General features: G+C 40.6%; 1 protein-coding gene across 1 annotated transcript; it reads left to right on the top strand.

The window, feature by feature from the left end:
• The first annotated feature begins 625 nt into the window (after nt 1-625).
• Nucleotides 626-20,852, top strand: arhgef37 (Rho guanine nucleotide exchange factor (GEF) 37). The gene is made up of 14 exons (XM_066716499.1): nt 626-937; nt 3,334-3,402; nt 8,971-9,185; nt 9,750-9,873; nt 10,509-10,656; nt 11,101-11,300; nt 11,584-11,714; nt 12,281-12,385; nt 14,020-14,133; nt 15,197-15,514; nt 16,166-16,294; nt 17,645-17,840; nt 18,781-18,953; nt 19,763-20,852. Exons 2-14 carry the CDS (start codon nt 3,399-3,401, stop codon nt 19,970-19,972), a joined length of 2,067 nt encoding a protein of 688 aa, XP_066572596.1. The 5' UTR covers nt 626-937; nt 3,334-3,398; the 3' UTR covers nt 19,973-20,852.
• The last annotated feature ends 270 nt before the right edge of the window (nt 20,853-21,122 follow it).

Below are 21,122 nucleotides of genomic sequence, written 5' to 3'. Positions count from 1 at the left end.
ACTGCCACCCTGCAGACCTTCCCCGGCTGTGCCTTGTCTGGCTCTGGTGATGAGAGAGTGCTTTCAGGAAGCACAGGGGGAGATGACTGCACTGGGTGGCGAAATGTTAAACCGCAGCTGCACGGAGATGTTGTCATTAGATGTATTATATTTTATACAATAAATATTAATTACATGGGGGGGAGTAATACAGTTTCAACATCAAACATAAATTAACTAATAGCCAAAAAGATATATTTATTACATAAAGTTAAGTCTTTTTTTTATATTGTAAAGTTCTGTAGTTGTAGCGGTCACTCATTGCCCCTCGTTAAGATGCGGGGGCGGGCGGGCAACAGTTAAGTAATGCATTTTCAATATCAAATAATATATAAATGAATACCCTAGTTTAGATGCATTGCACAATGACGTTTGTAATTGGGAGCAGACACTCACGGGAGGCAGCTAAAGCCCTCTAAACAGCCCCCTACAGGCCAGCCTAGATGTGGGGGGCATCATATGTATTGATAAGTGATGTTGCCATCGCCCCCCCAGTCATAGAAATGATTGGTGCAGTGTCCTTTAAACACAGATCAGTCTGAGAAAAGCGAAAGCACGGCGGCGCAGGTATGCCGGGAATGCCGCGGCGCGGAGGACCTGTTTGTGAAGCAGGTGGATGCCACCGCGGTCACAGAGCCGCGCATACCTGTAGCCAGGTAACCCGGCCGCAGGGCGAAGCCGCACAGCGCCGGCGAGCGACTCCGTGCCTGACGCATGCAGGCGGTGTCTGTGTGGTATCGCTGAAACGTCGGCTACATCTGTAAGCCACCTTGCCATTTTAAATCCGCCGGAGTGGAAGACGGAGCTACTTTCTCGTCCTCTCGACGCGGACGTGCGGGCAGCGCGGGTCTCATTGCCCTCAGCGCCGGCGCCGCCGCAGCACCCGGAAGCCTCGCAGGTAGACATGACTTCCCAGGGAAAGAGACTGTTGTGTCGTTTGCGTTTATTCCTGCATCGGGGGGTTTGAATTGTTTTCACGATGCAGGCGCTGGCCGTGACTGTCTCTTCTCTTTGATATTGTTTTTGCACATGCACACTGGAAAATACTAGCGAGATAGTGATTTCAATTCAGTGTTTTGTTTCCTTTGCTTTCTTATGGTGGTCTTTTCATTTGGAAACTCATCACATGTATGCATGTTCTGTTCTGTTTTTTCCTTCTTCTTCTGCATGTTTACTACGTCATCAAGGCCGATCAATTTCACTTCTCGTTCAATCATGTGTGAGGTTTGCATACAGGTTGGAAATCGACTCTGATAGCCCAACCATTCAAACGCTTATTTACATATACTGTAATTCAGTTTCCACGATAACAATATTGCTGCTGCTTAACCTTTTGGTCAAATGCTTCCAAACCCTCTAATCAATGGAAATGTATAGATGATGGCTGTCGTTATAATCTGTGAATATTGATTGCAAATGTGAATATTTATCGACTACATCGAAAATACCCTCTTTATTCCTGTTGCACCATTGTGTACAATATCTCCATTTCGATCAGGAATGAATGAAAAAATGCAGTCAGTTAAAATAGTTTTCTTTTCCATATGTTGACCATTTCAGAAATAAAATCAAGCCCTTTCATACTTTCTGGTATCTGGTTCTGATAAAACCATGGATTCTGGTAATGTTTTTTTTTTATTATTATTATTGGAAAAGAGCCCACATTGAATCTAACCCATATGAAAATGTAGAATGGTAAACATGCTTGTGATTTTTAAAATGTTTTTGCTTTGCTATGCTTTTATTATTATTTTACCAAAATTATATATTTGGTGGTATACTTTACTTAATTTTACATTGGTACGCCTTGATAGCTTCATTATTTTGTGTTCCATACCTATTGAACCCTGGACAATTAATGCACATTACATAAATACATAAATACATACATACTGTTCTTAAAAGGCTTCTAATATCAAAATGACTATCTTTAATGACAAATAGCAAGGTGTTAGGTTAATGTTTATGCCAACAAAAATACATAAAGAGGGATAGAGAGACAGTATACTTTTACAATTGCAGTGATGAATGAATTTATCTTGTATTTTGTGTTTAAATCAATACATATTTATCTGATTTAGAATGGAATTAGTACTTTAATACATATTGCCTGTCTTGAGAATATTTATGTTAATTATTTAGATGGCAATTCCTTGAAAAGAGACTTGAATGTTTTGCCAAATACCTACTGGCAGTGGAATTCAAAATATTGCAGCCAAAGGGCTAGACTGCTTTGCAAGTGACGTGTCAGAGTTTTGACAGCATTTTTCCGATGACAGAGACTGGAGAGCTGTGGCTGTTGTGAAAATAACATAGCTAGCATGATTCAGAAGAAAGAATCAAGCATTCCGAGTGACATGACAGAAAAATGTGACTTACTCAAAAGGCCCAAAGGACTACTTCAAGTACAACAATGGAACATGAACCACATGTCAAAGATGGCAATTTTTAAAATTGGTGGATGTAGGACTGACAACTGACAATGTTGTGGGGGTCTGCTAGGCCGTGATGCTCGAGCTGACTTTCTGAACTGAAAATATTTTTTGATTAGCTTCTTGAAACACATTCAGTTAGATGGAATTAATAGTACCTGACTTATTTTTTAACCTTTTTATGTTTGTAATTTAAAATGTACAAATAATACAACCAAGAGTTATTCAGTTATCCAGTTGACTTTAAACAGCTGGGTTAAATGGGATACTTTGACTTTCAAGCCCATGCAAGGTCACTCTGAGGCTGCATTGCAGTTACAGTGACTCCATACAATTGGCTTATTTTTGGCTTATATTGTTGCAAGGAGTGATGAAACCCTTATGGTAAGTGATGACTCTCTACAGTGAGCATAGTAACTTGTGAAATATTGTGAAATAAAGTTTGTTGCATCTATTTTAAAAACATTACTTCCCAAGTGAAAATGTCCTAATGAATTCCATACATTGCTAGAGTCAGATGGCTAAAGACTTGGTATGAGTTAGGCAAGATGCAGTCTGCTTTCTGTGTTATTACAGGATTAGGTCACAATTGTAGAATAAATGGACCAAGGTCTAGGAAAATCCTCATTATGTTCTTTAGTTTTGGGTGGGGATGGAAAATTGATTAGCCTCCCAATATATAAAGCTGTCATGTGACTGTATAGTTCTTAAAGGAAGAGTTCAGGTGTATGGAGACCATAGCAGAGATAATGTTCTGAAATTCAATTAATATTATTTTGAACAGAGAACCCTTGAATCTTTGCTGTTCTTTAACAACAATTCACTACATTGGCATTGTCTTATTTTGTTTTTACTTGTCCAGGAATAGTTCCCCTTTGATGCAATATCCTGTTTTTGATCAGATGTCTATGATATCCTGACTGAATTATGGGTAAGGTTTATATCGGCTAATTGTGTGTGTGTGTACTGTCTTCTGTATTTAACTGTGGACAAAGTTTTTACAAAATGTTTAAACAAATTAGTGATTCAATTGTTGCCCATTTCCACTGGCATTTCAAAGATTGGCACAATGCCAGTGCAAATATAATGTGCTAATGTTTGAAATGCAAGAGGGAATGGGCAACAATTAAATCACTAATTTGTTTAAAATCTTAAAGAAATCTGGGTCATGAAATTCAGGTCTGAATCAACTAACCTAAATAGAAAAAACAAGTAGGGAAGAATGTATCCTAAACTAGTGACCTCCCTGATAACTGCTCACTTTAAAAGTTTAATTTAGACAAGCAATAAAGTTGTAATGTGTCACATAAGAATCTTCAAATTAATAGATGATACAGTGAGGGAAAAAAGTATTTGATCCCCTGCTGATTTTGTACGTTTACCCACTGACAAAGAAATGATTAGTCTATAATTTTAATGGTAGGTGTATTTTAACAGTGAGAGACAGAATAACCACAAAAAAATCCAGAAAAACGCATTTCAAAAAAGTTATAAATTGATTTGCATGTTAATGAGGGAAATAAGTATTTGATCCCCTATCAATCAGCAAGATTTCTGGCTCCCAGGTGTCTTTTATACAGGTAACGAGCTGAGATTAGGAGCACTCTCTTAAAGGGAGTGCTCCTAATCTCAGCTCGTTACCTGTATAAAAGACACCTGTCCACAGAAGCAATCAATCAATCAGATTCCAAACTCTCCACCATGGCCAAGACCAAAGAGCTGTCCAAGGATGTCAGGGACAAGATTGTAGACCTACACAAGGCTGGAATGGGTTACAAGACCATCGCCAAGCAGCTTGGTGAGAAGGTGACAACAGTTGGTGTGATTATTCGCAAATGGAAGAAACACAAAATAACTGGCAGTCTCCCTCGGTCTGGGGCTCCATGCAAGATCTCACCTCGTGGAGTTTCAATGATCATGAGAACGGTGAGGAATCAGCCCAGAACTACACGGGAGGATCTTGTTAATGATCTCAAGGCAGGTGGGACCATAGTCACCAAGAAAACAATTGGTAACACACTACGCCGTGAAGGACTGAAATCCTGCAGCGCCCGCAAGGTCCCCCTGCTCAAGAAAGCACATGTACAGGCCCGTCCGAAGTTTGCCAGTGAACATCTGAATGATTCAGAGGAGAACTGGGTGAAAGTGTTGTGGTCAGATGAGACCAAAATCGAGCTCTTTGGCATCAACTCAACTCGCCGTGTTTGGAGGAGGAGAAATGACCCCAAGAACACCATCCCCACCGTCCAACATGGAGGTGGAAACATTATGCTTTGGGGGTGTTTTTCTGCTAAGGGGACAGGACAACTGCACCGCATCAAAGGGACGATGGACGGGGCCATGTACCATCAAATCTTGGGTGAGAACCTCCTTCCCTCAGCCAGGGCATTGAAAATGGGTCGTGGATGGGTATTCCAGCATGACAATGACCCAAAACACTCAGCCAAAGTAACAAAGGAGTGGCTCAAGAATAAGCACATTAAGGTCCTGGAGTTGCCTAGCCAGTCTCCAGACCTTAATCCCATAGAAAATCTGTGGAGGGAGCTGAAGGTTCGTGTTGCCAAACATCAGCCTCGAAACCTTAATGACTTGGAGAGGATCTGCAAAGAGGAGTGGGACAAAATCCCTCCTGAGATGTGTGCAAACCTGGTTGCCAACTACAAGAAACGTCTGACCTCTGTGATTGCCAACAAGGGTTTTGCCACCAAGTACTAAGTCGAAGGGGTCAAATACTTATTTCCCTCATTAACATGCAAATCAATTTATAACTTTTTTGAAATGCGTTTTTCTGGATTTTTTGGTTGATATTCTGTCTCTCACTGTTGAAATACACCTACCATTAAAATTATAGACTGATCATTTCTTTGTCAGTGGGCAAATGTACAAAATCAGCAGGGGATCAAATACTTTTTTCCCTCACTGTAGATGATTTGGATTGGAACTAACTCAAGGGTTTTCAGTATTAAGGGGAAAACAAAGTCTGGATTTTATATTATAACCTAATACATTTCAAAGCCTTTACTAGTTTATTTCAGTGGAAATCCTATCATATATGTTTGAACATTTGAGCTGGGCTGCTGAGTTTCTCACAGAATGTGTAAAATGTTCTGGCTTTTTCTGGACTTCTTTGAGCGATTGTTCTGTGGGAGTGTGGTTGTGGTGTGAAACTGTTGACAGTGAGTGCTGCCCTTTGTTCGGTGGTTAGGAAAGCAGCCGTTGCCAAAGTGGATGGCATTTCCCATAGCTCCCTGCTGCTGTCAATCAGAGTATTGAGCCAGCAGTATGGGTTGAGTGAGCAGGCCGGCCTGTCCCTTAAACTCTTCCCTGACACAGCTGGCCCACCCTTCCCCCTCTGCACACCCCCATGCCACAATAGGCCTGATGTCCCTGAGCCAGTGGAAAGAGTAACACCAGTCTGTTTAGATGCCAGCCCTCCCAGCCGTCTGCCCTTAGCCTCAGTTTAACACACTGCAGCTACTGTAGCAGATCTCAAGGAGCCTGAAGGTAATGATTTATCTTTTGCTGCTGTTTGCGCATTTCGCAATGCAGATAAGCTTCTCGGTTTCATGGAATTAGGTTGTAGCGTATGGCACCTTGAATTGCAGTGCTCGGATGTCTGCGGTGTGAATTTAGTAATCGATTTAAATACAGGCCTGTTGCAGCTAATTGCTGTCTGGTCTCTGCTGAATCATTCTGTTTACCTGGGGTTCGCTTGCCTACCTGCCTTTTTTCTGTACATAAATGTCTGCCTATCTCCCTAACTATGGGTATCATATGTTGAAATGTAACAGTTGGGTGGTTGGCTGTAATGTAGGCTAGTAGCTGCACTTTCTTCCTGCCTAATTGTTCCATAATCATTAGGTATAGCAGACGTTAATCATGTGTTTCCTAACACCACGGAAGCACACAAATACAATCAAATAAACAGTCTAACTTTTTCCTCCTTCGTCCTTCTCTAGCGTAGCTGTTATTGTTCAAAGGTATCTGTTATCTAGGTGTGACTGATATATTTATTCCATCATTTGTCGTCAGTGTCTTTATTCAGAACTTTTTGTCATATACATATTTGGACAGTGACACAATTGTCATAATTTTGGCTCTGTATGCCACCACAATGGATGTGAAAGGAAACGATCAAGATGTGCTTTAAGTGTAGACTTTCATCTTTAATTTGAGGGTAGTTACCTCCATATTGGGTGAACGTTGTAGGAATTACACCCATTGTTATATGTGGTCCCCCCAATTGTAGGGACTCAAAACTATTTGGACAAACTAAGATAATCAGGCATTAAATTGTGAGTTTCAATACTTGGTTACAAATCCCTTGCAGTCAATGACTGCCTGAAGTCTGGAACCCATAGACATCACCAGATGCTGGGATTCTTCCCTGGTGATGCTCTGCCAGGCCTGTACTGCAGCTGTCTTTAGTTCCTGCTTGTTCTTGGGGTGTTTTGCCTTCAGTTTTGTCTTAGAAATCAAAACAAACCAATCAGAGAAAGAACAAAAACATTAGGTGTTGTCAAATCAACTATTTGGTACATTCTTAAAAATAAAGAATGCACTGGTGAGCTCAGGAACACCAAAAGGCCCAGAAGACCATGGAAAACAAGTGTGGTGGATGACAGAATTCTTTCCCTGGTGAAGAAAACAACAGTTGACCAGATCAAGAACACCCTCCAGGAGGTAGGCGTATCTGTGCCAACAATCAAGAGAAGACTTCACCAGAGTAAATACAGAGGGTTTACCACAAGATGTAAACCATCGGTAAGCCCCCAGAACAGGAAGACCAGATTAGAGTTTGACAATAAACATCTAAAGAATCCTGTACAGTTCTGGAACAACATCCTATGGACAGATGAGACAAAGATCAACTTGTACCAGAATGATGGGAAGATAAGAATATGGAGAAGGGAAGGAACTGCTCATGATCTGAAGCATACCACCTCATCTGTGAAGCATGTTATGGCATGGGCATGTATGGTATCTATTGATGATGTGACTGCTGACAAAAGCAACAGGATGCATTCTGAAGTGTTTAGGGCTATATTATATCCTCAGATTCAGCCAAATGCTTCAAAACTCATTGAACGGCGCTTCACAGTGCAGATGGACAATGACCCGAAGTATAGTATGAAAGCAACCCAAGACTTTTTTAAGGTGAAGAAGTGGAATGTTCTGCAAGTCAAGTCAAGTCAAGTCAAGTCAATCACCTGACCTGAATCCAATTGAGCAGCATTTCACTTGCTGAAGGCAAAACTGAAGGCAAACGCCCCAAGAACAAGCAGGAACTAAAGACAGCTGCAGTACAGGCCTGGCAGAGCATCACCAGGGAAGAAACCAAGCATCTGGTGAGGTCTATGGGTCCCAGACTTCAGGCAGTCATTGACTGCAAGGGATTTGCAACCAAGTATTGAAACTCACAATTTAATTCATGATTATGTTAGTTTGTCCAATTACTTTTAAAACCCTAAAATTGGGGTGACCACATATATAAATTGGTGTATTTCCTACACCGTTCACCCAATTTGAATGTAAATACCATCAAATTAAAGATGAAAGTCTACTCTTAGATTACATCTTGATTGTTCCCTTTCAAATCCATTGTGGTGGTGTACAGAGCCAAAATGATGACAATTGTGTGACTGTCCAAATATTGATGGACTTAACTGTATATCATCAGCCTTTGTGAAAACATGCATTCATCCAAATTGCTCCTGAGAACCTCTTGAATATCATTGCTGTTTTACTTGTAGTTTACTAGCTTTAATAGATTTCCCTACACTAAAAAAGTCTGTAAATTAGCTCGTATATTACTGTATTCTTTACAGTACTGAGTGTTGTTTTTACAGTATGTACTGTAAATTGCCTGGATTTCTAGGACACCCATTCTCATAATCCGCCTTGTTACATGGAAATCCTGTTGTTTTCCATTTATTGATACTTGGTGGGTAGTGCAAAAATCTGCACAATATTGTGCTAAAATAATATCTGGGCAAGATGTGCTGGTTCAAATCCTAGTCAGCACATGTTGTGCTGGTAAATATTCCAGTGAAATTAACTATGTCAACATAACATGTTACTCTGAGCTGAACAAGGGCACCTTCCTTGCAGCCATGGGGAGAAGGAGAGTGTACTTATTCAAAAATCATAACCATTGAAACACAATCTGATCCTAAATTTGCTCTCATGATCCCATGTCTGTAGCAGTGAACCAGACATGAGTTTATAATACATTTGGTGCTATTAGATTTGAATGCTCTTTTTTGGCTTGTTTTTTTTAAGTTTGCTGATTGTGTGAACAGTAAGAAACTATGGTAAACCACTGAAACATCTGAGAGCCACTAAGGATGTCTTCTCTTTGCTGTAGAACTGTAACTTCCCTGCCACCTGACATTGCATCCTTTTTTCAGTATTACAGTGAATGAAACTGCTCCTGAAGATGACATCCTCATTATCAGAAGTAAAACCACCATATCCTCTTCTGTTCCCTGTCTGGCAGACACCTGTGCCATGGCTGGTGCCCCGGGGACTCGCATGTCTATCGCGGAGGAACCCGAAGGCAGCGAGATGCCTGTAGAGCCAGATTACCACAGTGACAAGATGAAGCAGAAGCAGCACCTAGCTACAGAAGAGCTTATAACCAGTGAAAGGAGCTACCTGAGACTGCTACAGCTGTGCTGTGTAGACATCAGAGGGAACCTGCAGCGCCTTCAGGTAGGGTATTCAGGTGCTGCAGATCAGAGTCATCGTGGGATATTCAGCCCCTACACAAATGATAGCGGCCATCTAAATATGTATTTGATTGGCCTTGAATCAGTCAAGTCCCGCTGCTGACTCATTTATTCTCAGTCAGGTCTATTTCAAAGATACATTTCCACAGTCCAGTTCTCTAGTGTATCCTTCTTGGCATGTCACTGAAATGCCAGCTGTTTGTTTGGTTTATTTAGCTACAGATGGTCTAAATTACTTAATGGAAATAAATGTGTTCTGATGTGTTCCAAGTCTTTAGTGATGGACAATTTAGTGTAGCCTATTAAACCTGTTTATTGTGGCATGCCCAGACATAGGCTTGCCACCCCTGTTTTAGGTCAATAATGCCCCAAGATGGAATTCAGTAAATATTATTTATATGTTTGTGAATAGCAGTATGTTATATCTGAAGTAATAATATTAAAAAGCATGAAGATAAAAAAAAATTGCAGGAGATATTCAGACATCTGAAGGAGTCAAAGTTGCTCTTATCAATATGTCAACGAACTGCTTGCGGTTTCCTTGCAGATGCCCCTGCTAAACCTGGAAGCAATGTTCTCCAACATTGAAGATGTGATTGCAGTGTCCGTCCACCTGCTCAGCCTCCTGGAGCAGACTGATCCTAGCGATCCACGGTTCCTCAGTGCTCTCAGTAATTACCATAGACCTACTATATTGACTTTTAAACTAAAGTTCGGGAGGAGGACCAGTCTCCTGCCTTCCCAAGCATTAGTATCCAGCAACAAACATGCTTTCCCAGCATTCCTGGCATTCCCAGCAGCTCCTTGACTCCTGCCACTTAGTGGGAGCATTTCCAATGGCCTCATCCTTATGGGCAGCTCATTGTTCCCTCAGTCGAGAGAATCTATACCACATGAAACATTCACAGTACATATACACAGCCCTGCTATACAAGTCTTCATTCATTGAGACCATAGTATTGTCCAATTTCTTTCAGTACATCTGCTCTCGGGGTGTACATATATCAGGCCATATATAATGCTCATGGAAAAGCTGTTCTTTGTATATAACAATGTAGGTAAGCACTGTAAACTGTAGACACAGGCCATAATAGATAGAGGTGTTTAAATTCTGGCAAATGTGTTATTGTACATTTAAGATAATTGAATTAAATGGAAAACAATGTGTGACTACATTTGCAAGTTATCAGAATCACACTCATACTGTTACATACAAAGTAGTTCTCAGGAGTAAGATTTCAGGTCTGTAGCGATGCAGGATATGAGTTTGGCTTGTTGAGTACACTGTTTCCCTGTGTCTTTGTAGGCGATGCCTTCTTCACTGTGAAAGGTGATATGGAGATGGTTTACAGGGAATACTGTGCCAACTACAACAACATTGCCGCAATGGAAAACCGCTGCAAACAGAATGAAGCCGTCTGGGAGAAGATGCTGCTGATAATAAAATCCTCAGCGTAGGTTAATCTCTGTAATGGTTTTGTTTTCAAAGCTGCCTGTTGGTCCCATAAAGCCTGGGACACTTGGAGGTAGGAGAGGAAGTTTGAACCTAAAATGATCACCAGACCTTTCCTAAACTGATACATTTGTGTACCCAACACAAGATGACAAGCAGTGAGTTACACAATTCCATGAATTGCTAATTTCTCTGTGTAGTTTGTTTTGATTAATCCAAACGTATCATGATGTTTGTACACACTGAGAGTAAGGTACTGATCGTTCTCGTTTAAGGAGCTTTTTTGGCCATTCAGGCTTGTTTTTTCATCCACCCTCCAGTGAAGACATAGATAATGAATTAGTAGGTTATCGGTTTGAAGGCAAAGAGCATGACTCAAAGGTTGAACAAGGAAAACACGCTACCCTTAGCGACTAACAATGTTCTTGTGTCTGTGCTGCCACAGTCCGGACATCAATGCCACCTCCCTGACATTTTTCCTGGTGATGCCCATTCAGAGGATAGCTCGCTACCCCCTTCATCTGCAGACCATCTTGAAGCACACGGACCCCCAACATCCGGCCTACTCCACCCTGGAGGAGACAGCCCAGGCCACCGTGGAGATCAACTGCAGGATCAACGAGTATAAGCGCTTCAGAGAAGTAGGTGAGGGCCCATCACTGCCTTACAATAACAGCTTGCAACTTACGTTCTGATGGCACCAGGATATTTTGCTATAGTGTGAGGTTATGTGATTATGATACACAGATATATAATTTTGAACTTGGCTGTGGTGTAGTACTGTGGTGAAGTGGTACCGTTGGCACCGGTCTTGAGGTGAGCATGTATTCATCACTGAGGCCCAAACTCCTGTGCAGCATGTAAAAAGAGCACATAATTTATTATGATGTTTATCAGTAAACCCCCGTGCTCTATTTTGTATTTTCAGCTGACAAATATAGAAAAACTGAGAGCCTGACGATGAAGGACAGGATGAGCAGGCTCAACGGCCACAGCATTGCCAAAAAGACTTTACGACTGCAGCAGCTGCTCAAACACGAAACGGGCATCAAAGTGAAAGTAAGTTATGAACTCAAAACATGTCAGAGAAAGGAAACCATACTTGAAGTGAACACAACTCTGAGTAAGGTGTCCTTACAACAGCCACATTAATCATTTATACATCCCCCCTGCCATTGTAAATAAGCAGTATTGAATATTTCTGATTTTATTATAGTGACATAATATGGTATTAATAATGAAAATACTGCCATTTCTCCTATGCCCCTCCCTTTAGCACATATTATGCACTGTTATGTCTGTACTTTTACCTCATTGTACTAAGATTTATGATTATTGTATTTTGTATTGCTTGTACTACTGCCCTTTTTTTTGTAATGATTGATTGTATTACATCACTTCTTTAATGGTTCAAATGCTTCTTGTGTAAACTGAGTAACCCTGGAAATAATGTAATAATATAATACCATAATCTATTGATATTAAAGTCATAATATAATAAAATGTGCACAGTCGTGTCCCAAATAACCAGCCAATCAACAACAACAACAACAACAACAGTAATAATAACTGCATATTTTTAACCACCTGGGCTGTATAATTTCCTTTCCTTTCTGTAACACAAGGTCAAGGATGAGGAGTTTGATGCCTTGGAGGAACATTTCAATTTAATGGAAAAAGGGATTGTAGACCTACATGACAACATGAAAACATACCTCATACACCTGCAGGTAAATAACAACATCACTGTTGCGTCAGAGCGTCTGTTTACTACATATTTGCAAAGGCCATGACAATCCTTCTCGGATTGCACAGAGAGATGCAATCGAGTAGAATATACATTCAGATCATGGTGATAGATTATGGAGCTGATTACAAGACTTGGAACTCGTCCTTTTCACTGAAGGAAGCAACAGTCAACACACAGGGTAGCACAGCATGTTTGTTTCCTTTTTAGTGGCAACATTTTGATGGCAGATTGTTTAAAGGTATTGATTGGACCATTTTACCTGAATTACTTTCCCAGACAGTCAGCTAAATATAGGTCAGTAATGAGTAATGCCACCAGAAGCTAATTGCTTTGATATAGGACCTGAACTATTTCCAGTAGTCCATTAATCATGTGTGAGGTAGAACAGGATCATATTTCTTTTTTATTTATTTCTATATTTTTGATTTCAGTTGTTCTTAGATGGAATTATATGAACTTGCCAAAATAATTATTTGGCCTGTTTTTTTAAACAAAATAATGTTTCACTCATCTAGCAAAACAGACTGGCAGGGTGCAGCATAATAAATTGATTTAAAATGCTGAGAATTTCAACTTTCAGCTTTTGCTTTAACCACAGCCTGAGGAACTTAATTTATAGTGTCATATTTAAACCACAAATAAACCAAGTTGTTTCTTTATTAGAAATGCTATAAAAATGCTATTATCACTTCTGCAAAAATTATTACATAATAATATGGCTGATAAACGGGCATGTCTTTCCTGCTTTAATACATTCATTACACTATATTCAGAGAAATAACTGCTGAGACTTGTATTGTCATTAAAATATACAATATACTGCTGTAATTGAAACTTCAAATATTTGTGGATCCCTTCTTAAAGCAGACTTTAATGTTAACCAAATTTTTCACATAAATCACAGAGATCTGGTGGTAATTGTTAAGTTCCTTTCAATATTAATTAAACTGCAAGCATGTGATTCAGAACAATGCACTCGATAGTGAGTCAGTCAGCATGCCAACATGTGAAAACAATGTCTTTAGGTAAGTTCATTTGAATATCCATATATTTTAACCATCATTACATTTAAAGGCAAGTCATGTTTTGAAAAGTACCAAACCTATGTATATTCCTATAAACAGGAAATGGTCATCAAACAAATCAAAACCTAAAGTAGTCTTAATTATTAAGCCAAAAGGTCAGATTTGTGGTGAGTTCCAGACCTATTGAGAAGAGGAATTTAGAAAAGAAAGAAAGGAAATGGGCATAAAGAAGCAGAGGACGCAAAACCTCCTTAAAGCATGGAACAAAAACTATGTTAAAGTACTATGAAGGTGGGAAAGAAATATATTTAAATCATGAGTCATTTTCACAAGTGCTGTTTTTCCTTCCCCAAGTACAAAAACATTAAGTGAATGTATGATTCTTGTTGTTTGTGTTTCTAAAAGTGAACTTTGTTTATGACCTTCTTGGTGCAGTGCCAGCAGTGGCCAAAAAACAAGTAGTGGTTGAAATTGCTCAGCACCCACCACCATTACGAATTGGCATAAACAAACATGCATTCGCCCAGTACTGATTAGTCTGCTTGACTGTGACCTAGCATTGGTGTCCACTGTATATCTTCTCCTATAGGATTACCTGATGTCTCGCCCAGATGAAAGCGATCTGGACCTGGACAGTGAGCAGTCTGCCCACTGTTACAAGGAGATAAGGGGTCTGCTGCATCAGATGATATACCCAACCTTTGTGAGTACTGCACTGCCGGACACTGGGCCTTATGGCAATTCAGGGCTTGACACATTCAGTTTCCAATTTAATATCAGAAAATAACGACAGAAAAACTGGATTGTTGAGCAATCTTCCTGAATAGAAAAAATGAAATAAATGTCAGCTTGGGAGGTGGGTGAGAGGGTAATTATGGCAGCTGGCATATCATTGATGGCATAACAATTAGATTGTGCCCACTCACAGCTTGTCTGTCTCATCCTTCGCAGTTATAAATACATTATCTTATTCTTAAATTGGCATAGCCATTGCAATTTTTATATATTTTTTTACCTTCGCTTGGAATGCTCCATTTAATAAAATCACCTTACCTAGAAGATTGTATATGAGCAGGTATACATGACCTTAATTAAAGGCTCTCCTATTACCCAGGTAACTCTGACATTTGAAGCACACACAAGCATTGACTGTGTAGACCTACGTATGCAGTCTTTAATAGCACATAGGTGGGCATATTCCAGATAAAAGATTTTTAAAAAGCAAACCAGTTTAATAAGTTATTGAGAAACTCACACAGAGAGTGCTGTGTTGTTGTTGTGCAGGGAGAGTGATGTGGCATGTTGTTTATTCAGTTGCACAGCAAGGGTATTCCAGTAATCTCATTCTGGCACCACGGCTGGCCAACCCTGCTCCTGGAGAGCTGCAGTATGTTTTGATATTTGATTTGTCCAAACTGTTAACTACTTAAACCGACTGTTTGAAATAATGCTTAATAAGTCAAAGTGACTGTGTGTTCAAGGTTGTCTATGACTGATTTCAAGAAACCTAAACTGTTGTTCTCCAGGAATCACGTTGGCCAGTACTGGTATACACACTATAACCCCTCCAGACAAATCGTTAGTCTTTATGCCTGGCTGAAGTGGTGTACAACAATTTCTGTACACCGTGAACAAAGAGGACAACATGGTGTCTTACTGTAGATAAGTGCATCTTCTTGGTGGCAGCCATAGTTGGGCATTAGTTTGCATATACATTTCCCCCCTCCCCTTACACTCTCCATCTCGCCACCTCTCCATTTCTCCAGGAGTACAGGCTGCAGTCACTAGTGTTCAAGCCACTGTGTTCGCTCAGGGAGCTGCTAGACGGCCCCCGCAACCTCATCCGCAAGCACCTGGACAAACTCCTGGACTTCGAGCTGCTGGAAGAGAAGCAGAGCCTCACCTATGAAGAGGAGGAAGTCGTCAACACTTATAAGACAATCAATTCTCTGCTGGTGGCCGAGCTGCCCCAGTTCAACGGCACAGCGCTCCAGCTGCTGAGGAACATCCAGAGGGCCTACATCCGTGTGCACAAAGACCTGGCGGCAGAGATTAAGCAGCTGGTTGGAGGCTATGTGCAGAAGGTAACATTACAGCTGGGCCAAGGGCTTTGTTGTGTGGGGAATTCCACCATAAGAACATGTACAATCGAGAGGAGGCCATTCGCCCCATTGTGTTCGTTTGGTGTCCATTAATAACTAAGTGATCCAAAGATCCTATCCAGTCTATTTTTGAATGTTCCCAAATTGTCGCTTCAACCACATCGCTGTGGAGTTTGTTCCAGATTGTGACATTAGAGTGAAGAAGGGTTTCTCTGTGAAGTCTCTGTGAAGAGTGACTTTGAGATTCGCCTAGTCATTGACTACCCTTCATGTACAACATGGTTCTTTAAGGAATTTCATTATCTGAAGTACATCGCACACATATCTGCCGCAATTCCTTCATCTAACATTTTATATCGAACCCTTTTTTGTATGGGTGCGCAAATTGTTCTTGGAAGGCAGACCTTACTGCAGACAGATGTAAGTTATAATCGTAAACAACAAAAGGGTGGGGTGAAAATGCTATTAAAAATAATAGTTGTTTTTTGTTTGTTTTGTTAGCGTGCATGTTTCTTTAGTTACTAAGCGATAAGCTGGTGTTTGTTTACAGAAAGAGCGATACATAGACTTAAGACCAGATTCTTTGAGGTTTTCCCTCATCTGTTTCTCAAACGGCTTTCTTGTTCTGCTCAGCAACCTCACAGCCATCTGGACCCCAGTGCGTTCTGGCAGTGGGCAGGGGATGCTGTGCAAGAGGAGGCAAAGAAGCTCAAGAGTCTGTGCCAGAATGTGGAGAAGCAATTGAATGACCCCATTGTGCAGGTTAGACTGCTGAATGTGTTTTCCATGCTTCAATGTCAGTTGGGGAGGTGTGTTGGCCTTATTCAGTGGAGCCTAGTCTTTGAGCCCCCAGGATCTTGCTGTAGTATTTTTCCACTTATTCTAGCTTACCCATTGAGATTAACTAAAAACATGTTTATATGTAGTTCCATAATAAAACTTAGTGTGTATATATAAGAGTGTTGGCTGTAGTGTCAAAAAGTATTAATTTTGTTGTAACACTTTCTGTGCTTACAAGAAATGTCTTCATAACATGTTTACAGTTGTACTTACTACCATTTTTACTACAGTTGCTATGATAATATAGATTAAAAGTTCATATCAGTTTATTAAACGAGTTCTGTTTTTCCACCTGTGCATCCAGAGCGTGTGCATCAAGCCTAGGCTATCAGATTAAGACCTGCTTATCTGTTCCATTTTGTGTTAGATGTTATATCACATTCGTATTATCTCTACCCCAGGGCTATGCATTGTAATATCACAGGACCTCTACAAACAGGAAATCTAAGTCTCCATATCATTAAACACTGCAGATTATACTGAAAGGCACTGTTCAGACACAATGGCAAACAAATGTTATTAATGCAGACTGCGCTGCCCACTGTGCATAGGCCCGGAGATCTGTGGCACATTGTTGCAGCCCTTGTGTGCAAGTGTGCTCTGAAAAAGTACTATGATGTTTGCCTCTTTTTAACACTTCCAACCATACCAGTCTCTTCTATAACTGACTCATGGATTACACATGAGTTTCTAGATGCAAGTAAAAAGGTTTTGATTATGTCACATCTGAGTCAACCTCAGATCTAGCTGTTGTTTTTTGTTGCAAAAACTAAAACCATAAACATCCTGGTTTAAATAAGCAGGTTGTATTTCTTGTTCTTGCAATTCCTAGAATTCCTGTCAACTTGCCCAGGTACACACCTGTGCTTGGCATGTGACTGATGACCTACTTGAACAGTTGAAACTGAGGAACAATAAAGACAGCATTGAGCCAGAAAGAAAAAATATATCCCCTCCCCCATTAAAATTACTGTGAGATTTTCAGCACTGAAATAACATAAGCAGTCTAGGACTTTTAGATTTCCTAAGAGTCACTGGAAAGACATTTAAAGTGGCAAATCTAGCAAATTACAACATGGGTGTTAGAATCAAATTCATTAATGTTTATATTTTTTTTACTTGAACAACCGTTTCGAATTTTTCATTCGAAAGTCATGTTTTGTTTAGTTTTTTTAACAGAGTAAACAAATCTGAAAATCCTGTTTGTTGGGAGTCAGTCTTGTGATTTGTGTCTAGACCTCAGTTCTAACCCCCATCACTCACTGCTTACAGCCCCTGAACCCCTCACTTCAAAAAAGACTCGAGTTCCTTAGCAAGAGGCATGCCATTGACCGTATCTACCAGCTGACCGGCAATGTGGGGGGCAGCCGTGACCTGGACCTGACCCTGCAGAGGGGGGAGCTGGTTGGGGTCCTGCAGGAGATGGACACCAGTGGCGACCGGCGCCGGTGGCTCGTGGATGCTGGAGGTACAGGACCCACCTACAGAGGCCTGGCTTATTAAACCGATGATTGGCAGAGAGCACAATGCCTATATGGACCATTAGTTTCTTGTGGTTTAGACTTGAGGCCTTTTACTGCTGTTTATGCAGAAGGCTGGTATTTATAAAACTGGACTATACTATGCTAGGCCTATGTATTACATTTCTATATCTTTTTTATAATTAACATTTCAAAAGTCTCCAGGGTTTATTATAGTACTTGACTAGCTTTCCATTTCACAATTTGACATTTGCCTACAATTTGATATTTTCTCTCTACACCACTTTCTTGTGCATAGGGACATCTAATGGTCAATAATTACAACTGCAGTTAGATAACTCTTCTGCTGCATTTCGCTCGGAAACTGCTGTCGACCATCCGTGTAACACTTATCAATACCATTTTCAGAAATTTCCCGAAACATTTGTTCATATTTTCTATTTTTGTGTTTTTTTATTATTTTAATTTTGGATAAACGTGGTTGCAGTTTCTTTGGTTTCAATGTTTTCACTTCTGCTGAAATAAGTAGAAACAAAACAGTGATTGAAGTGTGAGAACTCTGTCTATCAGAGAGATAAAAGGCTCAGAAACAGGCTGGACCATAATGGTAGGGGAGGACACTGCAGACTGGCTGCAAATCACCTGAGTTTTGGTAGTAGACCATATATCAAACATAGGCTACATAATATAACTATTAATATTAAGTAATTTCTGTTCACATGACCACTTATGGACATTATTGGGTATGTCTAGTTGTTTATATAATTTTCGGATACATCTACGACTTCCTCAAATTGACACCCTATTTATTAAACAACCTAAAAACCGCTTCCAAAAGGACATGGTACCATAACCTAGGGCAGTAGTTCCAGTGCAAGTGCTTGTCTTTTCCCTCTGTTCAAATGTTTCTAATTGTCTGTCTCCCAGGTCCCAGAGGATACGTCCCCTCCGCCAAGCTGAAGCCCTACCACCAGGTGACGCAGGCCCCACCCTCTTTCCCGCGATTGCTATCTCACAAAGTGGGAGGGGCAGATACAAGGAGGCACTCCTATTCGGTGTTGGCTCCGCCACTCACCCTCTCATCCACGCCTTGCTTCCAGGTGAGCCATTCTGGGGGCGGAGCAAAGATAACCAGATCTCCGCACTATAGGGACCTCTTTGGTAAAACTGTAATTCTGTTTTTCTGCTTTCCACTGTGACTGTTCCTGTTTTTTTGTACTGAAAATCAAACCCCGTGCCACTCTTTCAGATGAACGTGGCCAGTAGTAGAGCTTGTCTCCAATGTATCCAATGCACCGTTTATATTCTGTTGAAAATACAAACAAACAAGTGACAATGAATCCAAAGTAAGTTTATGAAGTCCGAGAGCTGTTCTTAATCTTTGATTCCTATTTTATTGTTTTATTTTTCATTTCATTTCTCCATTGTCTGGTCCCCAAAATACCAGTCTATCTAGGTTTGAGGTTAAAACTGAAATCGTATTACCACCACTGGCCAGCAGGTGGAACAATTGTGCTGTAAAAGAAAATGCCTTGAGCTGCACTTTCTATTTTTAGCTCATATTCATGAATGAGAGCATTTATAGTTGAGGGTAGGGAAGCTGCAAAAGCTTTCGTCAGCATTTACATAGAGGGCTACATTTTAATACTCGGTTTATATGCCAGAATCAATATGATAATTATTTGTATTATTATTAAACTTAGACAACTTCATTAATATTGTCTCCTGTTAAAAAGCTAATATATGTATTTTGGGTTCCTTTCCACAAATTACTCTTCAATCACACTATTCTTATCACTGTCCATTCGTGCAATATATGTGTTTTAATGTATATTAATTTGCTTTCTATTGAAGTGTACCTTAATTCTTAAGCAGCACAGGCCGGAATAATGACCCTCTGTCTCGGCAGGTGTTTGCTGCCTATGACTTCTCAGCACGTGGTCACCACGAGGTGACGCTAAGGGCGGGGGAGCCTGTGAACGTCCTCGAGCCCTGTGACAAACAAGGGAACCCCGAATGGAGCCTGGTCAAGGTCCGGGGGCAGCAGGGCTACGTGCCCTCCAACTACCTGACCATGCTGCCCACTCCTGTGGCCAGGTCAAACACACCCGCCACTTGACAGCTACCAGCCCCCCAAGGCTTCCGAAATCATGGATTGTTGCATCACGGGATGTGGAGTGGGTGACTGTTTGCATTGCGTCTCCAGGTAGCAGCGCTGCAGAGCACAAACCTCCCAATGGAAAATTGATTCATCTGTTTCTTTAATATTGATGGACTTCCATGGATACCCATTTATTCAGTTGGACAATTACTGGAGCTACCTATCATTCCCTGGATAAATCTGGGGATGGAATTCTGTTGGAAACCCTACATGTCTACCTCCAGAGAGGATATTCGAATTTCTGCTCCGTGTCCTCTGTGGAAGACCTCTGTGGGACTCCAAAATGGACAGAGCAGAGGAATATTAATGATTGGTGTAAATATGATTTTCTTATTACTACAAATTACTCCCTCCTTTTTGAGCCAGAGAAACAAATAAGACCTGGAAAACATGACTCAGTTTTTACCCCAGACGTTTTTTCTGCGAGTTACAGAAGCCCCAAAAGGGGCTGAAATTGCAAATCCGAACAGCTGTTTCTCCGTTTGAATGTCTTAATTAGTCCCAGGTAACTTAGTGCACACAGTGAATGTACAGTACTGTGTGAATTCCATAGAACACCTTAAGACAGGGAAACTATTTTGCTTTGCATGGAAAAAGTTCCTTAATTACAGCAATTAATAATGTCTGCAGACTCATCGTGCATGGAGCTAATACACAACAGAGAATGTTAGGGGTCATTGTCCTCCTGGAGTATGAAAATCTCTCCAATCAGCTTATCCCCAGATGGCAAAGCGTGATGGACTAAAATACTGCAGTGCTAATGCTGATCCATCATTCTGTGTGTTGCGTAAATAATGATGAAAACTTAACAAATATAGTCCCCGTGCATTTTACAGTTTGCAGCTCTGTGCTCCTTTTGTCTTACTATTGGAAGTGAACTGCAAGCACAGCATATTACAGTTAGACAATCGTTAATGAGCCTGTTTGGGCCAATTTCTAGGTTTCACATAGGGGTGTTTGTATTCTTGAGGAAAATGACTTTTCAAATACGTTGATTATAACCCCCCCCCATATATCTGGGGCATTTTCAATACAAAGGTTGTCAAGTAATTCGCTGATATGGTAATCCAGGCTCCTGGTAGTCCTCAGTCATTTTGAAGATGTAGGT

Source organism: Amia ocellicauda, chromosome 11, assembly GCF_036373705.1.
Source record: "Amia ocellicauda isolate fAmiCal2 chromosome 11, fAmiCal2.hap1, whole genome shotgun sequence".
Classification (NCBI taxonomy): Eukaryota; Metazoa; Chordata; class Actinopteri; order Amiiformes; family Amiidae; genus Amia; species Amia ocellicauda.
The sequence above is the reverse complement of the archived record's forward strand: the minus strand, read 5'-3'. Positions and strand labels throughout refer to the sequence as shown.